This window comes from Hypanus sabinus, chromosome 17 (assembly GCF_030144855.1).
Source record: "Hypanus sabinus isolate sHypSab1 chromosome 17, sHypSab1.hap1, whole genome shotgun sequence".
Classification (NCBI taxonomy): Eukaryota; Metazoa; Chordata; class Chondrichthyes; order Myliobatiformes; family Dasyatidae; genus Hypanus; species Hypanus sabinus.
This window is the reverse complement of record NC_082722.1, coordinates 11,863,321-11,883,974: the sequence shown is the minus strand read 5'-3', so window position 1 is coordinate 11,883,974 and position 20,654 is coordinate 11,863,321. Positions and strand designations below refer to the sequence as shown.

The following is a 20,654-nucleotide window of genomic DNA, read 5'->3' as shown; positions in this document are numbered from 1 at the left end:
TTTACTGGAAGATTAGTCATTCCACTTTAGCTGGAAATGCTACTCCAGGTTTTCCAGCCAGCATCTCTTAGTTACCATACAGCTGGTTCCAGGAAACTACTACTTTGTTTCTACAGTGCATTAAAGAGAGTTTGCACTTACAATGTTCCTACCTGCTTCAAGGGCTTTTGACAAAACAAGCTCTCTATTTTTATAAGCTTTTTCTTCCCAATAGCTCAAATAACTGATAGCATGGAAAAAAATTGGTTCAAGAATTGGTTCAAAAATGTGTGAAATATTGACTAAAGGGAACATTATCTTTAAAAGCTAAGGAAGTTCCAACAAACTATTAAAATGGCTATCAATAAAGTTCCCATGAACTAACTATGTGGCCTGGTCCCACCCAGAAATGTACTCTTTTCCAAACAGACTGAGGCATCTTGCTTGGTGACCTCACCCACCCATTGCTGGTGTAACCTATATATAACCTATAACTGGGATATCTTCAGAAGAGAGGAGAGTTAGTTAAGAAGTATAAAAGCCTAGATGGATGGATAACAAGGATGGATGAATGGATAACATTGAGGACAGTGTAGAGGAAGGGGGATCAATAAATAGTGGATATGGAATTAAGTAAGTGACTAAGTTTTATAGGGAATAGAGGAGAAACATTTCACCCAGAAGTCAGTGGGGTTTGGAACTTACTGCTGCAAATAGTGGTGGGGTCAGCCTACCTTCCTTGTCTTCCTAAATGTTTACATTGCTGCTACATATTATAGAGTTGAATTATTTTAGTACAGTACATATTTTTGAAAGCATGCAACTGTGGGTATTACTTAAGGATACTCTATATGGATTGCCTCAATAATGCTTACAGTGGACATTTTGGTGTTGAATAGGTTTATAAAGCAACCCGCTATATCAGTAATTTTATAAACGGTTCCATGACTGCAAAATTCTGAGCTGACAGGCACACCAGAAAGGGCCCCACTCATTGGACTTTGTTCAAAGTTCTTCTGCCATTCAGTGCTAACTATTGTAGGAAGTCAAGTACAAAGGTAAAATTAGCTGGGTAGTAGTTTTGGCAGCAGGTGGAATTGGGAGATGCGTGGGAGGATTGTTGATTGGAGACAATTGGGTGTGAGTTTGTTGGATCAGTAGTGGGTTAATACAGGAAGAAGCCTATAGGTTAAGGGAGGTGGGAGAAGCAAGGAAATTGGCTGTTGGTGTCTCATACACTCCACAGGACATTATTGCACATTCCAAGTGCCACAACAAACATCTGGAAGTGCAAGTCCAGTGCTGTTTATAAGCATAATGAGATCCTTGACAAAATTCTATCCTGTGTTACACAAAAATTTTAAAATGAATTTATTATCAAATTATGTATATATCATCATATACTATCTTGACATTTATTTTCTTGTAGGAATTCAGAGTAAAACAAAGAAATACAATAGTAACAATGGAAAACTACACACAAGACTGACAAACAATGCACAAGAGGACAGACTGTGCAAATGCAAAAAATAAAAAATAATATAATAATGAAACAGTAATAAATTATACTGAGAATGAGCTGTAGAGACCTTGTGTTGAGTGACCAATTTAGTGTTGAGGCAAGTGAAGTTATCCACGCTAGTTCAGGAGCTTGATTGGTTGAAGGGCAATACCTCAAGGGCAATAAGTCAAGAAGAAAAGCTTACAAAAGGTTCAGAGTGCTACGTAATGTTAGGGATCTAGAAGATTATAAGGGATCTTGGGGTCCGAGTCCATAGGACACTCAAAACAGCTGCACAGGTTGACTCTGTGGTTAAGAAGGCATATGGTGTTTTGGCCTTCATCAATTGTGGAATTGAATTTAGGAGCTGAGAGGTAATGTTGCAGCTATATAGGACCCTGGTCAGACCCCACTTGGAGTTACTTTGCTCAGTTCTGGTCGCCTCACTACAGGAAGGACATGGAAGCCATAGAAATGGTGCAGAGGAGATTTACAAGGATGTTGCCTGGATTGGGGTGCATGCTTTATGAGAGTAGGTTGAGTGAACTCGGCCTTTTCTCCTTGAAGCAATGGAGGATGCGAGGTGACCTGATAGAGATGTATAAGATGATGAGAGGCATTGATGGTGTGGATAGTCAGAGACTTTTTCCCAGGGCTGAAATGGTTGCACAAGAGGACACAGGTTTAAGGTGCTGGGGAACAGGTACAGAAGGGATGTTGGGGTAAGTTGTTTTACTCAGAGGGTGGTGGATGCGTGGAATGGGCTGCCGCCCACGGTGGTGGAGGCGGATACGATAGGGTCTTTTAAAAGACTTTTGGATAAGTACATGGAGCTTAGAAAAATAGAGGGCTATAGGTAAGCCTAGTAATTTCTAAGGTAGGGACATGTTCAGCATAACTTTGTGGGCCGAAGGGCCTGTATATTGCTTTAGGTTTTCTATGTTTCTATGTTTCAAACTGTTTCTGAACTTGGTTGTGTGGGATCTAAGGCACCTGTATCTCCTATCCATTGGAGTACTCCAGATGCAATCAGAATTTTGCAGTACAAGAGAATTTCTAGCTCTTAATGCAAGAGTTTGCCTGATAGTCTAGTCTAGGCCATTACCTGTAAATAAATAAATATGGTTTTTAACCCTAACAAAACTCTCTCTCTCCCTCCTCCCTCTCTCTCTCTCTCTCTTTCCCTCTCTCTCTCTGTCATAGTCCCGCCTCATCTAGGCGTTTTATAGTGACGCCCACAGTAAACGAAACCGTGGACATGTAACAAAGGACTGGAACAGGAGCAAATCTAGAACACAGTATATCTTTGTTATGTTTCCTCACATGTATAATGCGATTGCATTTACCATGACCTGCTTCATAGTCAATAAGTTATCAGCAATTACTATGTCGGTGAAGTTCACCATTTTAAAATCTGAATCAAACATTTTTTCATACATCCCTCCTGTTGGATATATCGATTCTTGATCCTTGCATCCAATATCTGAACCTTCCTCAGTACATTAATGACCTCCAAAATCATCAGTCTATTGCAGATTTATTAATGATTGTCTCTCTTTTATTTCAGTTTGAAATACATTCCAGTATGTGTTATGACAGGTGCACTTTTATGGAGCAATCTTCAGTTACCATTCCTACAATATTCTCAGATTTAATTTTGACTTGGACCCACAATATTTTGTGTTTCAATGAAAAATTCAACTTCAGTGTTGTCTATCATTTTTTAGCCTGTTTGCTTAAGTAGTTTTGATTGCAATGATCCCAGTGCTGAGGTTCAAGAAAACTTTATATCTTCATACAAGGATTTCAGATGTAAATGTAACTTCTATCAGTAAAATACACAGTGATTATTTTATTAGTTATGCCTGTTCATTAAAATAAGTATGTCATCAGCCAATCATGTGGCAGCAATCTGCATAAAAGCATAGTCAAAAGGTTCAGTTGTTGTTCAGACCAAACAACAGAATGGGGAAGAGACTATGACCGTGGAAGAATTGTTGGTGGTAGACGGAGTGGTTTGAGAATCTCTGAATCTGTTGATCTCCAGGGATTTTCACACACTAGTTTCTAGAGTTTATAGAGAATGGTGCGCAAAATGAAAAAGCACCCAGTGAGTGACTTTTCTGTGGTCAAAAACACCTTGTTAATGAAAGCAGTCAGAGGAGAGTGCCCTGACTGGTTGAGGCTGACAGGAAGGTGACAATAATTCAAATTACAACAGTGGTGTGCAGAAGAGCATCTCTGAATGCACAACATATTGAATCTTGAAGTGGATGGGTTACAGCAGTTGAAGACTACTCCAAGTTCCACTCCTGTAATTAATAAAGTGGCCACTGAGTGTAAATTTAAAAAATGCCAATTACACTCCCTTGCTGAATTCTAACTGTCCCAAGGACTTATTCAGTTATCATCATTATTAACTTGCAGTACTGTGCCAGCTTTGAATTCATTTTCAAGATCAATCATGTTAACTCCAAGAATGAAGGCCTCATGGGAATCCCAACACTGGCATGTTCCCTCCAAGTCACATAGAATCCAGACATAGAAATCCATCACCAGTCCTTCATAATTACTGGGTTTCAATACTGGAACTCCTTCATTAAATGGAACTTAACTTTGCTAGTAACACCCAACTCCCCCAAAAAAATAGATTTCTTTCATCAAAATACATAAATGATTTGAAACCTAAAATCTGTTGTTGCCAGCAGGCAGAACAGTTTGTGATATCCCTCAATGCTCATTGTTATTAACATAATCACATTGTTGACTAGAAATTCCATAAATCCTTGTGGTGTTGTAAAGTTATTGCATGGTATCTCACCATGGCAATAATTTTATAATATTTCCAGGGTAGAATTCATGAATATCCATGGCAACATAATGGTTAACCATGCATTACAACAGTGGTGTGCAGAAGAGCATCTCTGAACACCCACAACATGTCAAACTTTGAAATGGATAGCAGCAGAAATTCACAAACATGTACAAAGTGGTCTCTTTATCAAGTACCTCCTGTATCTAATAAAGTGGCCACTGAATGTATTTGCAAATCAGGATAGTGTGCGACTTGGAAGTAAATGCCTCATATATCTGGAAAAAAGATAATCCATCTTAAAATCAGAATTACATGAGAACACAGTGGATATTTTATCAATTTCACTAGAATTTCTGGAAAACATGGAATTTGTGATCTGAGTACACACAGGAATAAATGTCTTTTGGATGAGATACCAGACAAACAAGCCAAACCAGTAACCCAGCATGAATTAGCCAGTGATAAATGCAGGCTGATAATTAGAACAGTGTTTGTCTGCTTAACACAATGCCAGTTAGATGTCAGAACCTTGAACTTACTCAGCTGGGGTAAGTATTGATTGTACAACCACATTATCACAACCTTGAAATCACCACGGTAACGGATGATTGAAGGCTGCTTTTTATGCCGAAATTTGTTTACAGCTGCCTTAAAAGACACCTGTTTGAATTTGCTTACATGACACAAATTTCTTTGCTGATTGCATATTTTAACACTCTCTCCCATGACTTTGCAGCCTTACTACAATATATAAATTTACACAGCAAGACGCCTCTAGTGTGAGTTGGTTTAAAAGTCTATCATGTGAAAGATGCAAGATGTAAGCAATTGGTCAAGCCTGTGTACAATCCCTGACACGTTGTAACAGGAGATATTGCACAACTAATCAGGCAGGATTTCTCACTGAATCTGAGACTCCACGTGCCTGAGAAAATACCTTTGATATTTCGTAAATGATGACTAGGTCTCTTCTCAACCTTCCAAACTCAAAACAAATCCTGTTTTCCCCTAAAAGCTCTGGTATAATTTTGGTGAATTTCTTAGCCAAAGTATAATTCTGAGATAAAATAAGATGCAGTCAATACTGCAGACAAAGTTTGAACTTCAGAATCCGGTTTATTATCACTGACTTAAATGATGTGAAATTTATTTGTGGAAGCAGTACAGTACAAAGATCAATAACCAGTGCAAAAATTGAATAACAAGGTAGTGTTCATTGGCTCATGGCAGAGGTGACAATTGTATTCTTAAATTATTGAGTGTGGGTCTTAATACTCCTGTACCTCCTCCCTGATGGTAGCAATGAGAAGAGGGCATGCCCCAAATGGTGAGGGTCCTTTGTGGTAGATGCCACCTTCTCGAGGCACACATCTTGAAGGTGTCCTTGATAACGGGGTGGGTTGCACCCATGATGGATCAGGCTGAGTCTACAGCGTTCTGCAGCATCTTGTGATTCTGTCCTCTGGAGCCTCCATATTAGGCTGCAATACAAAGAGTTAGAATGCTGTCTGTCGTACATCTACAGAAAATTATAAGAGTCTTTGGTGACATACCAAATCTTCTTGTCATGAAATACAATTGATGGCATATGTTCTTCATGATTGCATCAATGTGTTGAGCCCAGGATAGGTCTTCTGAGACTTGACACAAAGCAACTTGAAGGTGCTCACTCTTTCTGCCACTGACCTCTCAAGGAACATTGGTACCTGTATCTGTTATCCTGACTTCTCTTCCTGAAGTCCACAGACAATTACTTGGTCTTGCTGACATTGAGTGTGAAATTGTTTTTGTGACACAATCAGTCAATCTATCTCACTCCTGTACACCTCCTTGTCACCATCTGAGACCTTATCAACAATATGTCATCTGTGAATTTATAGATGGTGTTTGAACCTGCTCATAAACCATCACAGAGCAGGGGTGGAAATTGGTGCACAAAAATGGGAAACAGCAGTGAATGTAAAGAAAGAAACAGTATTAATGTTTCTGGTTGATGATCGGTTCTAATGAAAGGCCACTGACCAGAAACATTATCTGTTTCTCTCTCTCTCTCCACATATGCTGCCTGACCTGCTGGATTTTTCTCACAGTTGTTTTTATTTCTGCTTGCACCTGCTTTTTTTGTTCGACACTTCACCTGTGAGTCAGCTGGTGTGGTATACTGCGTCTGGTGCTCCCGGTGTGGCCTTTTATATATTGGTGAGACCCAACCCAGACTGGGAGATCATTTCGCTGAACACCTACGCTTGGTCCACCAGAGAAAGCAGGATCTCCCAGTGGCCATACATTTTAATTCCACATCCCATTCCCATTCTGATATGTCTATCCATGTCTCTACTGTTAAAAGGAATCCAAACTCAGGTTGGAGGAACAACGCCTTATATACCAGCTGGGTAGCCTCCAACCTGATGGCATGAACATTGACTTCTCTAATTTCCGTTAATGCCCCTCCTCTCCTTCTTACCCCATCCCTGACATATTCAGTTATTTGCCTGTTCTCCATCTCCCTCTGGTGCTTCCCCCCACCTTCTTTCTCCTGAGGCCTCCCGTCCCATGATCCTTTCCCTTCTCCAGCTCGGTATCATTTTCACCAATCACCTTTCCAGCTCTTAGCTTCATCCCACCCCCTCCAGACTTCTCCTATCATTTCACATTTCCCCCTCCCCCCACTACTTTCAAATCTCTTACTATCTTTCCTTTTAGTTAATCCTGATGAGGGGTCTCAGCCCAAAACATTGACCGTGCTTCTCCTTATAGATGCTGCCTGGCCTGCTGTGTTCCACCAGCATTTTGTGTGTGTTGTTTGAATTTCCAGCATCTGCAGATTTCCTCATGCTTGCTTGTACCTGCTTTTTTTTTTGCTTTTGGAATGAAATATAAGTAATCCCTCACTTGATTAAAGTTATAAACCCAAGAATAGTTCCAAGCTGATTGTAGAATACAACCGAAGGGACGAAAAGGAACTGTACCTTTAAGGGGCGGTACTCAAAAATTAAACGTCAAATGGATAATTGTAAACCCCGCCTTCTCTCTGATTCCATTTGACCCAAGGCAGTACCTCTCTATGTGAGCCTGCCCCAAACAAAAAGAGATATGCACAGAGCTTGTAAAGCTTGATATCTGGTCTATCAACCTTGCAAAAGAGTATTTATACAAATGTGTTAGTGTGTGCACACAATATAGATCCTTCCTGTAAGTGTCTGGAACCAGAACCTGTGCTCAGGAGGCCAAGAAAACAACATTCTTTCACCAACGCGATTCAGGTAAATATTACATTCAAATACTCACTGGAAAGTAAATTTATGTGATTTAGGTTAAAACCAGCAGCAAAATGGATGAAATCTCCATCAAGTTGTGGAGCACTTTAAATTTCTCTTTTCAGTTTTTAGCAGTGTTTTCTTTCCACTGGGGTCAATCAGCCGGTCACAGTTTCATCCAGAACCAAACACTCACACTTCACCTTCTTTCAAATGGTAGTTTAGACCCAGTGAATGTCTGGCAAAACAATGAAGAATATAGACGTTAGTCTTATAAAAACTCACTCATGTTAATTTAAGGCAGAAATGCAATCCTGAGTGCAAATGAGGAAGTGGAACTCTATCAAAACTTGTCAACAGAGTATTGACAATTTGGCATTGTTCCAGCTTCCTGATCTAGGATTGTCAGAAGAGACCTGTATTACTATGTTGCAGGTGAGTGTGTAACTGAAAGTTTAGTTTAGTTGAATGCTTTGTTTAAAAAAAAGAACTCTAGATGAGGAGCTTAGTGATTTAATCAATCTGGCATTCTGAACTTTCTAGAATACATACACACAGTATAACAGGACATGGGTCCAGCAAAATGCATTACACAAGGAAAGGAAATTTGGAACCTCAAAAGACTTCATTATTATTTCTCCATGACTACCTTATTATAGTCCCAACATGTTTATAAAATAGCTAGCATTTTACCGCGAAGCCTTACAACGGTGCACTTCACAAAACTTCTCAGACAGAGCCCAGAGTTCAAGGCTGATTTGCTTCTGCTCCAGTTTGTGGGTTCTAAGGTGACTGAGAAGGCCAATATGGGAATCACAGACTGCTCCACCCTGGAGGTAGTGTAACCTACGGTAATTTTCACATACGGCCTTGGTCAGAATTGGGTGTGAGCCTCATATGCAGTGTGGCTTTAATGCACCCTTGTACCGTGCTTTTGTACATATGTTTGCAGCTGGTTTGCTTGAGATTTGTGAAGTGGCATGTACCTCCTGTTGATTGCAAGCGGTTACTTAGTGCTCCCAATGCATGGGCTCAGGTTCTCAGTATCATTCCCAGTGGTCCAGAAATCCCAGGATTCTGTAGGGATGCTGCAACTTTTCAAAGTGATAACATCCCTCTACTGGTAGTCCCCAGGTTCCCATGTACAGTCCATACTCAAATGGTTTGTCAGTTGGAGGTGACCAACCACCAGTGTGTGGGAGAGGATCACAGAAACAGCTGAGGTGAGAGCGTGAGCTGGTGTGGGAAGAGCGACTGCCAACTACCCTCACCAACTCAGTGAGTGAGCCAACGAGTCTGCTCGAATTTCTTGGCTCTGCTCAGTTCCATCCAGCTTCTGATTGCTGCAGCTCGGGGGTGGTGGAGAAAAGACACAGGGAAATGGCCTTCCCACATGAACAAGAAGCCTGCAGCTCTGCAACAACTAGTAATTTCATGTCCGTTCACCCCATCATTTCAAATAATCGCTTGTGTATAGAAGGTGTCCACAAATCAGACATTGGTAATGTGGGGAGGACCTGTAATCTCTTCTAGCACATGCCTAAATACATATAAAAGGACTATGGTTAGTGTCTACTCCCTACTTTACTGCTTTCTTCTTTAGATAAAATTGTATAAGATGATAAAAGGCATCGGTCAAGTGGATAGCCAAAGATTTTTTTCACAGGGACAAAAATTATGCCCCTAATATGAGGGGCATAACTTTAAGGAAAGTATAATGGGAGAGGATGTCAGAGGTAGGATTTTCATACAGAGAGTGGTGAGTGCGTGGAATGCCCTGGCACAGGTTGTGGTAGAGGCAGATACATTAGGGGTGTTTAGAAAACTCCTACATTGGCACCTGAATGATGGAAAAATGGATGGCTGTGTGGGAGATGAGGGTTAGATTGATCTTTAAGTTAAAAGTTTGGCATAACATCTTGGGCTGAAGGACTGTGCTGTAATATTCGAAGATCTATGTTGCATCAATCACTATGAGTGCAGGTGGCCCCTTGGGTACAAGTTTTGATTGGAATCTGTGGAGAGAAGAACAGTATAGATTTTTTACATTGTGTTATTTGCATTCGCAGTACTTTGCATAGGTGCAAAGAATTTGTTAACTTAATTAGTGAACCTGTAGGAGCAGGAGGGAGGGAATTTGAAATGTCTTTCTCGTTACCTGCTTCATTTTTGGGTTTCACCCATCCTCCAGAAGACTGATGTTCCACTCTATACATTCCCAACTCCACCACTATCCTAGAACAACAGCAGTTTTCTTAAATATACAGGCAAACATCTATTGTGAGAAAAGGCAAGACTTATGTGCCCTTTCAAAGTTCAAAGTTCTAATTAAGTTTATTTTCAAAGTATATTTATGTCACAATATACAACCCTGAGATTCCTTTTCTTGTGGCATACTCAATAAATCTACAGAATAATAACCATAACAAAGTCAATGGAAGACCGGACCAGCTAGTGTGTTCAACCAGTTTGCAAAAGACATCTGTGCAAATACAAAAAGAAAGAAATAATAATAATAATAATAATAAATAAGCAATAAATATTGAGAATGTTAAATGAAGAGTCCTTGAAAGTGAGTCCATTTAGTTATAGGAACATTTAAATGATGGGGCAAATGAAGTTGATTGAAGTTATCCCCTTTGGTTCAAGAGCCTGATCGTTGAGGCGTACTAACTATTCCTGAACCTGGAGGTGTGAGTCCTGAGTCTCCTGTACCTTCTTCGTGATGGCAACAGCAAGAAGAGAGCATATCTGGGTCTTGAGGGTCCCTGATGTTGGATGCTGCTTTCTTGTGAGAGCATTTCATGCAGATTTGCTTGATGATAATAAGGTTTTACAGTGATGGACTGGGCCATATCCACTACTTTTCATTGAATTTTTCATTCAAGGCATTGGTGTTTCCATGCCAGGCTGTGATGCAGCCTGTGATTCAAAGAAGGCACAGCAGCACCTCAACTTTCCTAGGCATTTGTGCAGATTTAGCGTGTCATCAAAAACCTTGATAGACTTCTATAGATAGACAGTGGAGAGTATCCTGAGTAACTCACACAAAATGCTGGAGGAACTCAGCAGATTAGGAAGCATCTATTTAAAAGGATGTACAATTGACATTTCCTGTTGGGACCCTTCATCAGGACTGGAAAGGAAGGGAGAAGAAGCCAGAATAAGATGATGGGGGAAGGGAAGAAGTAAAAGCTGGAAGGTGATAGGTGAAGCCAGGTGGTGAGGGAAGGAGAGTGAAGTGAGAAGCTGGCATGTGATGGAAAAGGTAATGCACTAATGCAGAAGGAGAGGAGAGTGGTCCATGGAAGAAAGGTAAGGAGGAGGGCTCCCATGGGGAAGCGACAGAAGGGCGAGGAGAAAAGAGGTAAGAGGGGTATCAGAAAGGGGAATAGAAGAAGTGGGAAGGGTAAGTATCCTGACTAGTTGTATCACAGCCTGGTATGGAAACACCAATGCCCAAGAAAGGAAAAGCCTACACAAGCTTGTGGATACAGCCTAACTAATCACAGGAAAAGTCCTCCCCATCATTGAGCACATCTACATGGACAGCTGCCACAAGAAAGCTCTCTTCTCACGGCTGCCATTGGAAAAGAAGTACAAGAGCCTTGGGTCCCACACCGCCAGGTTCAGAAACTGTTATCCTTCAAACATCAGGGCTTGAGGACATGAGTTACAGACAAATGTTGAATAAGTTATGTCTCAGGTAATATGTTAAAGGGTGAAAGGTGAAATATTTAAGGGGAACGTGAGGGGGAACCTCCTCACTCAGAGGCTGGTGAGAGAGTGCGGTAGTGAATGCAGGTTTATTTGCAACGTTTAAGAGAACTGTGAATAAGTACATGGACGAGAAGTGTATGGAGGGCTATGGTCCATGTGCAGATTGACAGGTCTAGGCAAAATAACAGTTCGGTATGAACTGAAAGGCCCTGGTTCTGTGCTGGAGTGCCCCATGACTACATGGTTCTAATAAAGGAAAGTTGATACTCCTGTACATTGTGTACATAAAATCAGACTATGTAAATAAGCTATTCTTAAGCATACACTGCGACTCCCAACAGTTACTTGGATATTGCCTTTCACAGGTTGGTTTAATATTTATATTTAATTATTTTGTATGCATATTGTGTTTTTTTTAATGCTCCATTGGATCCAGAGTAACTATAACTTTTTTCTCCTTTACACTGGTATACTAAAAAATGACAAACAATAAAGGAACACATTATTGGGATTATTATTATTCACATAGGATGGCATACAATTGCTGGATCAGAATACCCCTAAGGTATTTCAAACAACTAATGTGCTTTGTGATAATGGTTATGTAAGGAATCTGGGCAGAGGGTCCCAAAAATTGTTAACTGATCCTGAATGTATGAGAAGAAAAATTAGCAAACAACAGAATAAACTTCACAGAAATACTTATTAGCAAATCATTGTCTCTGTTAACTAAGCCAGCAGCAGGAAGGCAAATGATTAATGTCATTGGAGAGCTAATTACAGAGCCCATTGTATTTAGATCACTATCTTGTTCTATATTTAAAGATCCCTGCACTATATTACTGGTTTTTAACTCCACTTACACTCTCATCATTTTGCATTATGCATCTTTTTGTAATCATTGTATCCTTCCATCTTTTACAATCTCACCAAGAAAACATCAGAAATTAAAATTAAAATTAAAAATCTATCAAGGGCAGATAACCATCAGTGTCATTTTAACCTGTGGATGACAAAAGGAGTATCAATCCCAAGGACACAAATTGCAGGTAGCACAATGTGCAATACAAATTCTAAAGGCACTAGTCTGAACATTAGCCCACACATGAAAAGGTGCACTAAGGCAGCATTGCATACCAAGGCCAGACCAGTTCTGTGCAAGACCACACATGTTCTGTCAGTCATAGACCCAACATGTTGTGTGTATCTTTATCTTATTTACACTATCTGTGCTACAATAGTGCAGTGAGTTGTGTAGCTTCATCACCATTCCAGCAGCCCAGGATCTATCCTGATCTCCAGCACTGCCTGTCAGCAGTTGCTAGTTTTCTCTGTGGCTGCACCGTTTTGCTCCAGGCCACAGTTTTCTCCCGTGCCACAAAGATGCGTAGGTGAATTGGTACAGAAAGTTGCCCCACAGTGCTGACAGATGATGTGGGAAGCAGTGGGGGAAAGATATATGCGATACAGAATAGAGGAAAATAAGTAGGGATATGTCCCCTTCATAAGACTAATTGAGTAGGAAGAAGAAAATGATCTAAAAAGTAGTGTGTTAGCAACCATTTCTTGTTAGTTCCTATTTTATTGCCTCCTAAAATCAAACCAGGCTATTTTGGTGTCACTGAGGTTAATCTTTTGTGAAAAGCAACACAATGCAGATAAGTGTGAGGTGATGCATTTTGGAAAGACAAACCAGAAGGCTAAGTACAGGGTTAATGGTTGGTTACTTAAGAATGTGAACAGAGGGACTTTGGGGTTCAAATCTATATATCCCTCCAGGTTGCTGCACACGTTGATAGGATAGTTAAGAAGGCCTATGGGATGCTAGGATTCATTAGTAGGGGGATTGTGCTCAAGAGTAGAGAGGTTGGAACTCTACAAATCTCTGGTGAGACCACACTTGTATTGTGTATTGAGTATTGTGTTCAGTTCTAGTCACCACATTAGAGGAAGGATGTGGAAGCTATGGAGAGGGTGCAGAGGAGATTTACCAGGATGTTGATTAGATCGGAAAGCAAGTCTTATGAGGCAAGGTTAGCAGAGCTGGAACTTTTCTCTTTGGAGCATAGAAGAATGAGAGGGGACTTGATAGAGGTCTACAAGATCATGAGAGGCATAGATAGGGTGGATAGCTAGTACCTGTTTCCTAGGGCATCAATAGCAAACACAAGAGGGCATATGTACAAAGTTAAAGGAGGGAAGTTTAGGGGAGACATCAGGGCTAAGTTTTTTACACAGAGTGGGTGCCTGGACTGACTTGCCAGGGATGGTGGTGGAGGCTAAAACATTAGGGGTATTTAAGAGCCTCTTGGACAGGCACATGGATGAAAGAAAAGTAGAGGGTTACGGGGTAGTGTGGGTTTAGTACTTTTTTAAGGAATATGTGAGTCGTCACAACATCGAGAGCTGAAGGGCCTGTACTGTGCTGTAGTATTCTAGTGTCTAGTGTTCTAAGGTAGGTGACTAAATAATCTGGGCTGTTCGTTTCCCTGCATCGTTGCTGCCTGGCCTGATGAGTTCTGTGCCTTGCCTTTCACAGTGTATTTGAATTTTCCCAGGACGATTACATGATGGGCTACCAACTGAGCTGTCATAGGCCCCAGCGGGACCTGAAAGGGATGAAGCCACCGAAGGGGCGACCAATCACACCCCCAGACAGCCTGCACAGCAATCAGGTCAACATAAACACAGCAGCTGAGGAGGAGCTGATGACCCTGCCGGGCATCAACCGGACACTGGCACACAATGTGGTGCTGTACCGTGACAGGATTGGGGGCTTCCGCAAGATTGAGGACGTGGCGCTGGTGACAGGAGTTGGGGCCACTAGGCTGCAGCAGATAAGGTCCGAGATCTGTGTGGGGGACATGGTACCGCAGCAGTTGGATATCAAGGTTGGCCTGGGGACTACCAGGCCACAGATAAGACCTCTGTTTAGTACGGAAGACCGAGAGCGCTCCCGCTCCATGGACTATCTGAACCTCCTCTCCTGTGCCCAGCTGAACATCAACCTTGCCTCAGAGGAGCAGCTCACTGACTTGCTTGGGGTCTCCAAAGAGCTGGCCCACCGAATCGTCCACAACCGGCCATATCGACACGCAGATGACCTGCTGCGGGTAACCGGAAGCAGTGCCTTCTCCTTGACTCCTATCAACTCCAGGCTCAGTGCTGCCTTCCTGAAGCCCGTCACCATGTCTACCTCCACCTCCACACAGCTGTGCACTGCCCTACCTTCCTTCTGCAGTCTGCAGGACCTGAGACTGAACCCTGGCCTCTGTCCTCGCACCCCTTCGCTGTGCTCCCCACAAGCAGCTTTCACTGGCTGTTTTGATGGCAGGAAGGTGATTCGTATTGGCACTTGGAACCTGCAGGGGCTTAACTTGGACAAGGTCAACAACCCAGGCGTGAGAGAAGTCATCTGCATGACCCTACTTGAGCATGGGTTTGTAATAACTTTGTTCTTTCATTCAATTTGCCTCATCGCCTGTAATCTATAAGCTCCAGGCATTTTTGTTCATGCTTCATTCTATCTGCACATCCCTAGAAATCCTTCAGCCTCCCATTGAGTGTGCAATCCACTAAAAATTGACAACTGGTACCTCCATGAGCTTCCCTTGGTCTGCTGACTTCTTAACTGTAAAACCTGTTGGTTTGGCCACATTTTGAACATTGTGTTTATTTTTGGCCACCCTGGTGTCTATTAAGCTGGAAAGAGTGTAGAAAAGTTTTACCAGGATGTTGCCAGGATTCAGGAGACAGTGATGGAGAGAGACAGTTCAGGCTTAGACTTCATTCATTGGAGCATAGGAGAATGAGGGATGATCTTATAGAGGAGAATAAAATCAGGAAGGGCATAGATAGGGTGAATCCATATGGTCATTTATTTCAGGATTAAAGAATCAAGATCTAAAGTCCTTAAGGTTTAAGGGAGCATGGGAGAGATTTAATAGGAACCTGAAGGGCAACTTCTTCACCCAGAGGGTAGTCCGTATGTGGAATGAGGTTCCAGAGGAAGTGATCAAAGCAGGTACATTAACAACACTGGAAAGACACTTAGATGGGTTCAGTGGGTTATGGGCCAAACAGGAAGAACATGCAAACTGCAAACTCTTCTAGTGCTGCCTGTGTGAACAGATTGAACCCTGGGTAGCTAGAACTATGATGACTGGAGAAAAGGTGTTTATGGGTTGCTACATGATATCCTTATGGATAGAATATACTGTAGCCATGATGCATTAATGGCAGAGAGTGAATGTTTAGAACAACCCAACAATCAACAGTTGTAATCCTCCCTTTACAGAATGTGGATTTAGCCATGTTGGGTAAAGCATTTGACTTCCTAACATCTAAATGACTGACAGAAAATCTGCTTTAGACTAAGCTGCATTATCTGGGTAACACAAAGTGCTGAACATTCCCTTTTAAACCAGTTTAGAAGTCAATATTTATTCAGTATCTGTTTCAATAATGCAGCTTTGGTTCTTTAGCTTGCTTCCAGCACTCAAGGTATGCCACTATTTACTTAACGATGCAGACAGCTAATCAAGGGTCTATTTTCCTGTTACATCTATTTTTTAGTAAAGGACTACCTGCAAAGTACACAGATGTTTCACTGGCAGACTGTTCGTTTGTCACCACTAAATCATCATCCTCAAACCCCCATCCCTGATACTGCTTTGTGTCCTTTTCTTCACTCATGCTGCTCAGCAAGTAAGCTGAACTGACCAGTTGGCCAACCCAATCAGTGCTGAACTTTGCAACAACCTCAGCTCAGAAAGGAAGGAGGGAAAAGAGGAGAGCAGTAGTGATAGGGGATTTGATAGTTAGGGGGACGGATAAGAGGTTCTGTGAGAGAGATCGAGAATCCCCAATGGTCTGTTGCCTCCCTGGTGCCAGGGTCCGCGATATCTCAGATCGAGTTCTCGGTATTCTCAGGAGAGAGGGTGAGCAGCCAGGTGTCATGGTCCACATGGGGACCAATGACATAGATAGGAGTAGGGATGAGGTCATGAAGAAGGAATATAGGGAGTTAGGAGAGAAGTTGAAAAGCAGGACCTCAAGGGTGGTAATCTCGAGATTGCTGCCTGTGCCAAAAGACAGAGGGTAGGAACAGGAAGTTATGGCAGATGAACGTGTGGCTGAAGAGTTGGTGCAGGGGCAGGGGTTCAGATTTTTGGATCATTGGGATCTACTCAGGGGAAGGTCTGACCTGCACAAAAAAGATGGACTGCACCTGAACTGGAAAGGGACCAATATCCTGGAGGGCAGGTTTTCTAGAGCTGTTGAGGGTTTAAGCTAGTTTGGCAGGGTGGAGGGAATCAGAATGTGAGTGCAGATGTTAGGGTAGAAGGACAAGGGCATGATGCTATGTGTTCTGAGTTGGTGAGGAAGGACAGGCAGGGAACAAAACATAAATGTAGCCAGTTAGAGGGGTTGAAATGTGTCTATTTCAGAACCAGGAGTATTCGGAATAAAGGGGATGAGCTAAGAGCATGGATCAGTACATGGAACTACGATGTTGTGGCTGTTACTGAAACTTGGCTGGAGGAAGGGCAGGATTGACTGATGCAGGTACCGGGGTTCAGGTGTTTTAAAAGGAATAGGATGGGAGGTAGAAAAGGATGGGAGTAGCATTACTGGTCAGGGATAGTATCACGGCTATAGAAAGGGAGGACACTGCAGAGGGAGTGTCCACTGAGTTGGTGTGGGTGGAAGTCAAAAATAAGAAGGGATTAATCATTGTGCTGGGAGTAGTCTATAGGCCCCCAAATAGCCCTTGGGACACCGAGGAGATAAGCAGGCAAAATTTAGAATGGTGTTGGAAATACAGGGTTGTAATTATGGGTGATTTCAACTTCCCTCATATTGACTGGCACCTCCTGACTGCAAGGGAGTTAGATGGGGCTCAATTTGTCAGGTGTGTTCAAGGATTCCTGACACAGTATGTGGTCTGGTCGATGAGAGGAGAGTCCATACTGGATCTAGTCCTGGGTAATGAACCTGGTCAGGTGGCATACCTCTTGCTGGGGGAGCATTTTGGTGAGAGTGACCACGTCAAGTCATCAAGTCAACTCCCTTAGCTTCAGCATAGCTATGGAAAAGGATAAAAATAGACAAAATGGGAAAGTGCTTAAGTGGGAAAGGGCTAACTATGAAGGGATGAGGCAGGAAGGAACTAGCGAGAGAAAATTGGAAACAAATGTTCAAGGATGACAGCACAGAAGTAATGTGAAGGAAGTTCAGGGACCACTTGTGCTGGGTTCAGGATAAGTTTGTACCACTGAGACAAGGAAAAAATGGTAGGAAAAGGGAACCATGGCTAACGAAACACGCGAGGCAACTTGTCAAGAGGAAGAAGGAAGCATATGTTAGATACAAGAAGCAGGAAGCAGGAGCGGCTCATGAGAAATATAGGTTAGCCAGGAAGGAGCTTAAGAACGTGTACAAAAGCTGGATGAACTCAGTAGGTTGGACAGCATCTGTTGAAAGGAGCAGTCAACGTTTCGGGCCGAGACCCTTTGTCAGGACTGAAGGAGGAGGGGGCAGGGGCACTATAAAGAAGGTGGGGGGAGTGTGGAAGGTGCCAGGTGAAAAACCAGTCAGAGGAAAGATCAAGGGGTGGGGGAGGGGATAGGCAGGAGAGGTGAAGTAGGAATGTAAGGGGAAAGCACTATGGGTAGTAGAAGAAGACAGAATCATGAGAGAGGTGATAGGCAGCTAGAAGAGGAGGCAGAGTGAAAGTGGGATGGTGGAAAGGAGAGGGAGGGAATTACCAGAAGTTGGAGAATTCAATATTCACACCAAGGGGCTGGAGACTACCCAGACAGTATATGAGGTGTTGCTCCTCCAATCTGATTTTGGCCTCAGATGGCAGTAGAGAAGGCCATGTATGGATTTATCCAAATGGGAATGTGAAGCAGAGTTGAAGTGGATGGCAACCGGGAGATCCTGTCTGTAGCGGAGGTGCTCGACGAAGCGGTCCCCCAATCTGCGTCGGGTCTCGCTGATGTAGAGGAGGATGCACTGGGAGCACTGGATGCAATAGATTACCCCAACAGACACACAAGTGAAGTGTTGCCTCACCTTGAAGGACTGTTTGGTGCCCTGAATGGTGGTAAGAGAGGAGGTGTAGGGACAGGTGTAGCACTTGCGCTTGCGGGGATAAGTTCCAGGTGGGAGATCTGTGGGGAGGGAAATGTGGACCAGGCAGTTGCGGAGGGAACGATCCCTGCAAAAAGCAGATAGGGGTAGAAAGAGAAAGATGTGTTTAGTGGTGGGGTCCTGTTGAAGGTGGTGGAAGTTGCGGAGGATAATATGCTGGTGGGGTGGTAGGTGAGGCTATTGAATCCGGTGCTCCCGGTGCGATCTCCTCTACATCAGCGAGACCCGACACAGATTGGGGTACCACTTCATTGAGCACCTTTGCTCCGTCCGCCACATCTCTTGGTTGTCACCCACTTCAACTCTCCTTCACATTCCCATTTGGATATGTCCATACCTAGCCTCCTCTACTACCATATGAGGCCAAACTCAGATTGGAAGAGCAACACCTCATATACCGTCTGGGTAGACTCCAGCCCCTTGGTGTGTACATTGAATTCTCCAACTTCTGGTAATTCCCTCCCTCTCTCTTCCCCCATCCCACTTTCACTCTGCCTCCTCTTCTAGCTGCCTATCACCTCTCTCATGATTCTGCCTTCTTCTACTACCCATAGTGCTTTCCCCTTACATTCCTTCTTCACCTCTCCTGCCTATCCCCTCCCTGCTTCCTCTCCCCCACACCTTGATCTTTCTGATTGGTTTTTCACCTGGCACCTTCCACTGTCTCCCCACCTTCTGTATAGGGTGCCTGCCCCCTCCTCCTTCAGTCCTGACAAAAGGCCTCAGCCTGAAGCGTTGACTGCTCATTTCAACGGATGCTGCCCAACCTGCTGAGTTCATCCAGCTTTTGTACATGTTGATTTGACCATAGCATTTGTAGTGTACTTTGTGTTTAGGAGTTTAAGAAATGTCTGAGGAGAGCTTGAAGGAGTCATGAGAAGGCCTTGGCATGTAGGATTAAGGAGAGCCCCAAGACGTTCTATGCATATGAATACTTTGCTTCAGTATTCACAAGTGAAAAGGATCTTGATCAGAGTGAGGTTGAAATAGAACAGACCTGTGTTCTGGACAATGTGGAGATTAAGGAAGAAAAAGTGTTGGATCTTCTTAAAAACATCAAGATTGATAAGTCCCCAGGGCTAGATGTGATATACCCCAGGTTGCTGTGGGAAGTGAGAGAAGAGATCACAGGAGCAGTAGCTATGATCCTTGAATCCTCTTTGGCTGCAGGGGAGGTGCCAGAGGACTGCAGAATGGCAAATGTAGTTCCCTTGTTTAAAAAAGGTAATAGGGAGAATCCTGGGAACTATAGACTGGTGAGTCTTACATTGATGGCCTGCAAACTGTTGGAAAAGATTCGTAAGGATAGGATCTAGGAGCATTTGGAGAAGTATAGTCTATTCAAGGATAGTCAATGTGGCTTTGTGAAGGGAAGGTTGTGCCTCACGAGCCTGATTGAGTTTTTTGAAGAGGTAACAAAAGAAATTGATGAGGGTATGGTGGTAGATGTGGTCTACATGGAGTTTAGCAAGGCATTTGACAAGATCCCTCACGAGAGACTCATTCAGAAAGATATGAGGCATGGGATCAGTGGAACCTTGGGTGCTTGGATAAAAAATTGGCCTACAGGAAGAGAGCAGAGGGTAGTACTGAAAGGAAAGTATTCTGCCCGGAGGTCGGTGACTGGTGGAGCACTGCAAGGATCTGTCCTGGGACCCCTGCTCTTCGTGATTTTTATAAATGACCTGGATGAAGAGACGGAAGGATGGGTGAGTAAGTTTGCAGATGACTTGAAGATTGGAGGAGTTGTGGATGGAGATGTAGGTTGTTGGTTACAAGACAATATAGACAGGATGCAGAGTTGGGCAGAAAACTGACAGATGGAGTTCAATCTGGATAATTGTGAGGTGATACATTTTCAAAGGATGAACCAGAAGGCTGAGTACAGGGCTAATGGTCAGTTACTTAAGAGTGTGGATGAACACAGGGATCTTGGGGTTGAAATCTATACATCCCTCAAGGTTGCTGCACAGGTTGATAGGATAGTTAAGAAGGCCTATGGGATGCTAGGCTTCATTAATAAGGGGATTGAGTTCAAGAGTAGAGAGGTCATGTTGCAACTCTACAAAACTCTGGTGAGACCACACTTAGAGTATTGTGTTCAGTTCTGGTCACCTCATTATAGGAAGGATGCGGAAGCTAAGGAGAGGGTGCAGAGGAGGTTTACCAGGATGTTGACTGGATTGGAAAGCAAGTCTTATGAGGCAAGGTTAGCAGAGCTGGG

General features: G+C 43.0%; 1 protein-coding gene across 1 annotated transcript in view; it reads left to right on the top strand.

Annotated features, from left to right (window-relative positions):
* Positions 1–7,348: 7,348 nt before the first annotated feature.
* The window catches only part of LOC132406688 (endonuclease/exonuclease/phosphatase family domain-containing protein 1-like), an 83,997-nt gene continuing 70,691 nt past the window's right edge, over positions 7,349–20,654 (top strand). The window contains exons 1-2 of the mRNA XM_059992543.1: positions 7,349–7,558; positions 13,831–14,711. Coding sequence (XP_059848526.1) covers positions 13,840–14,711 — 872 coding nt within the window. The 5' untranslated portion in view covers positions 7,349–7,558; positions 13,831–13,839. The remainder of the gene's footprint in view (positions 7,559–13,830; positions 14,712–20,654) is intronic.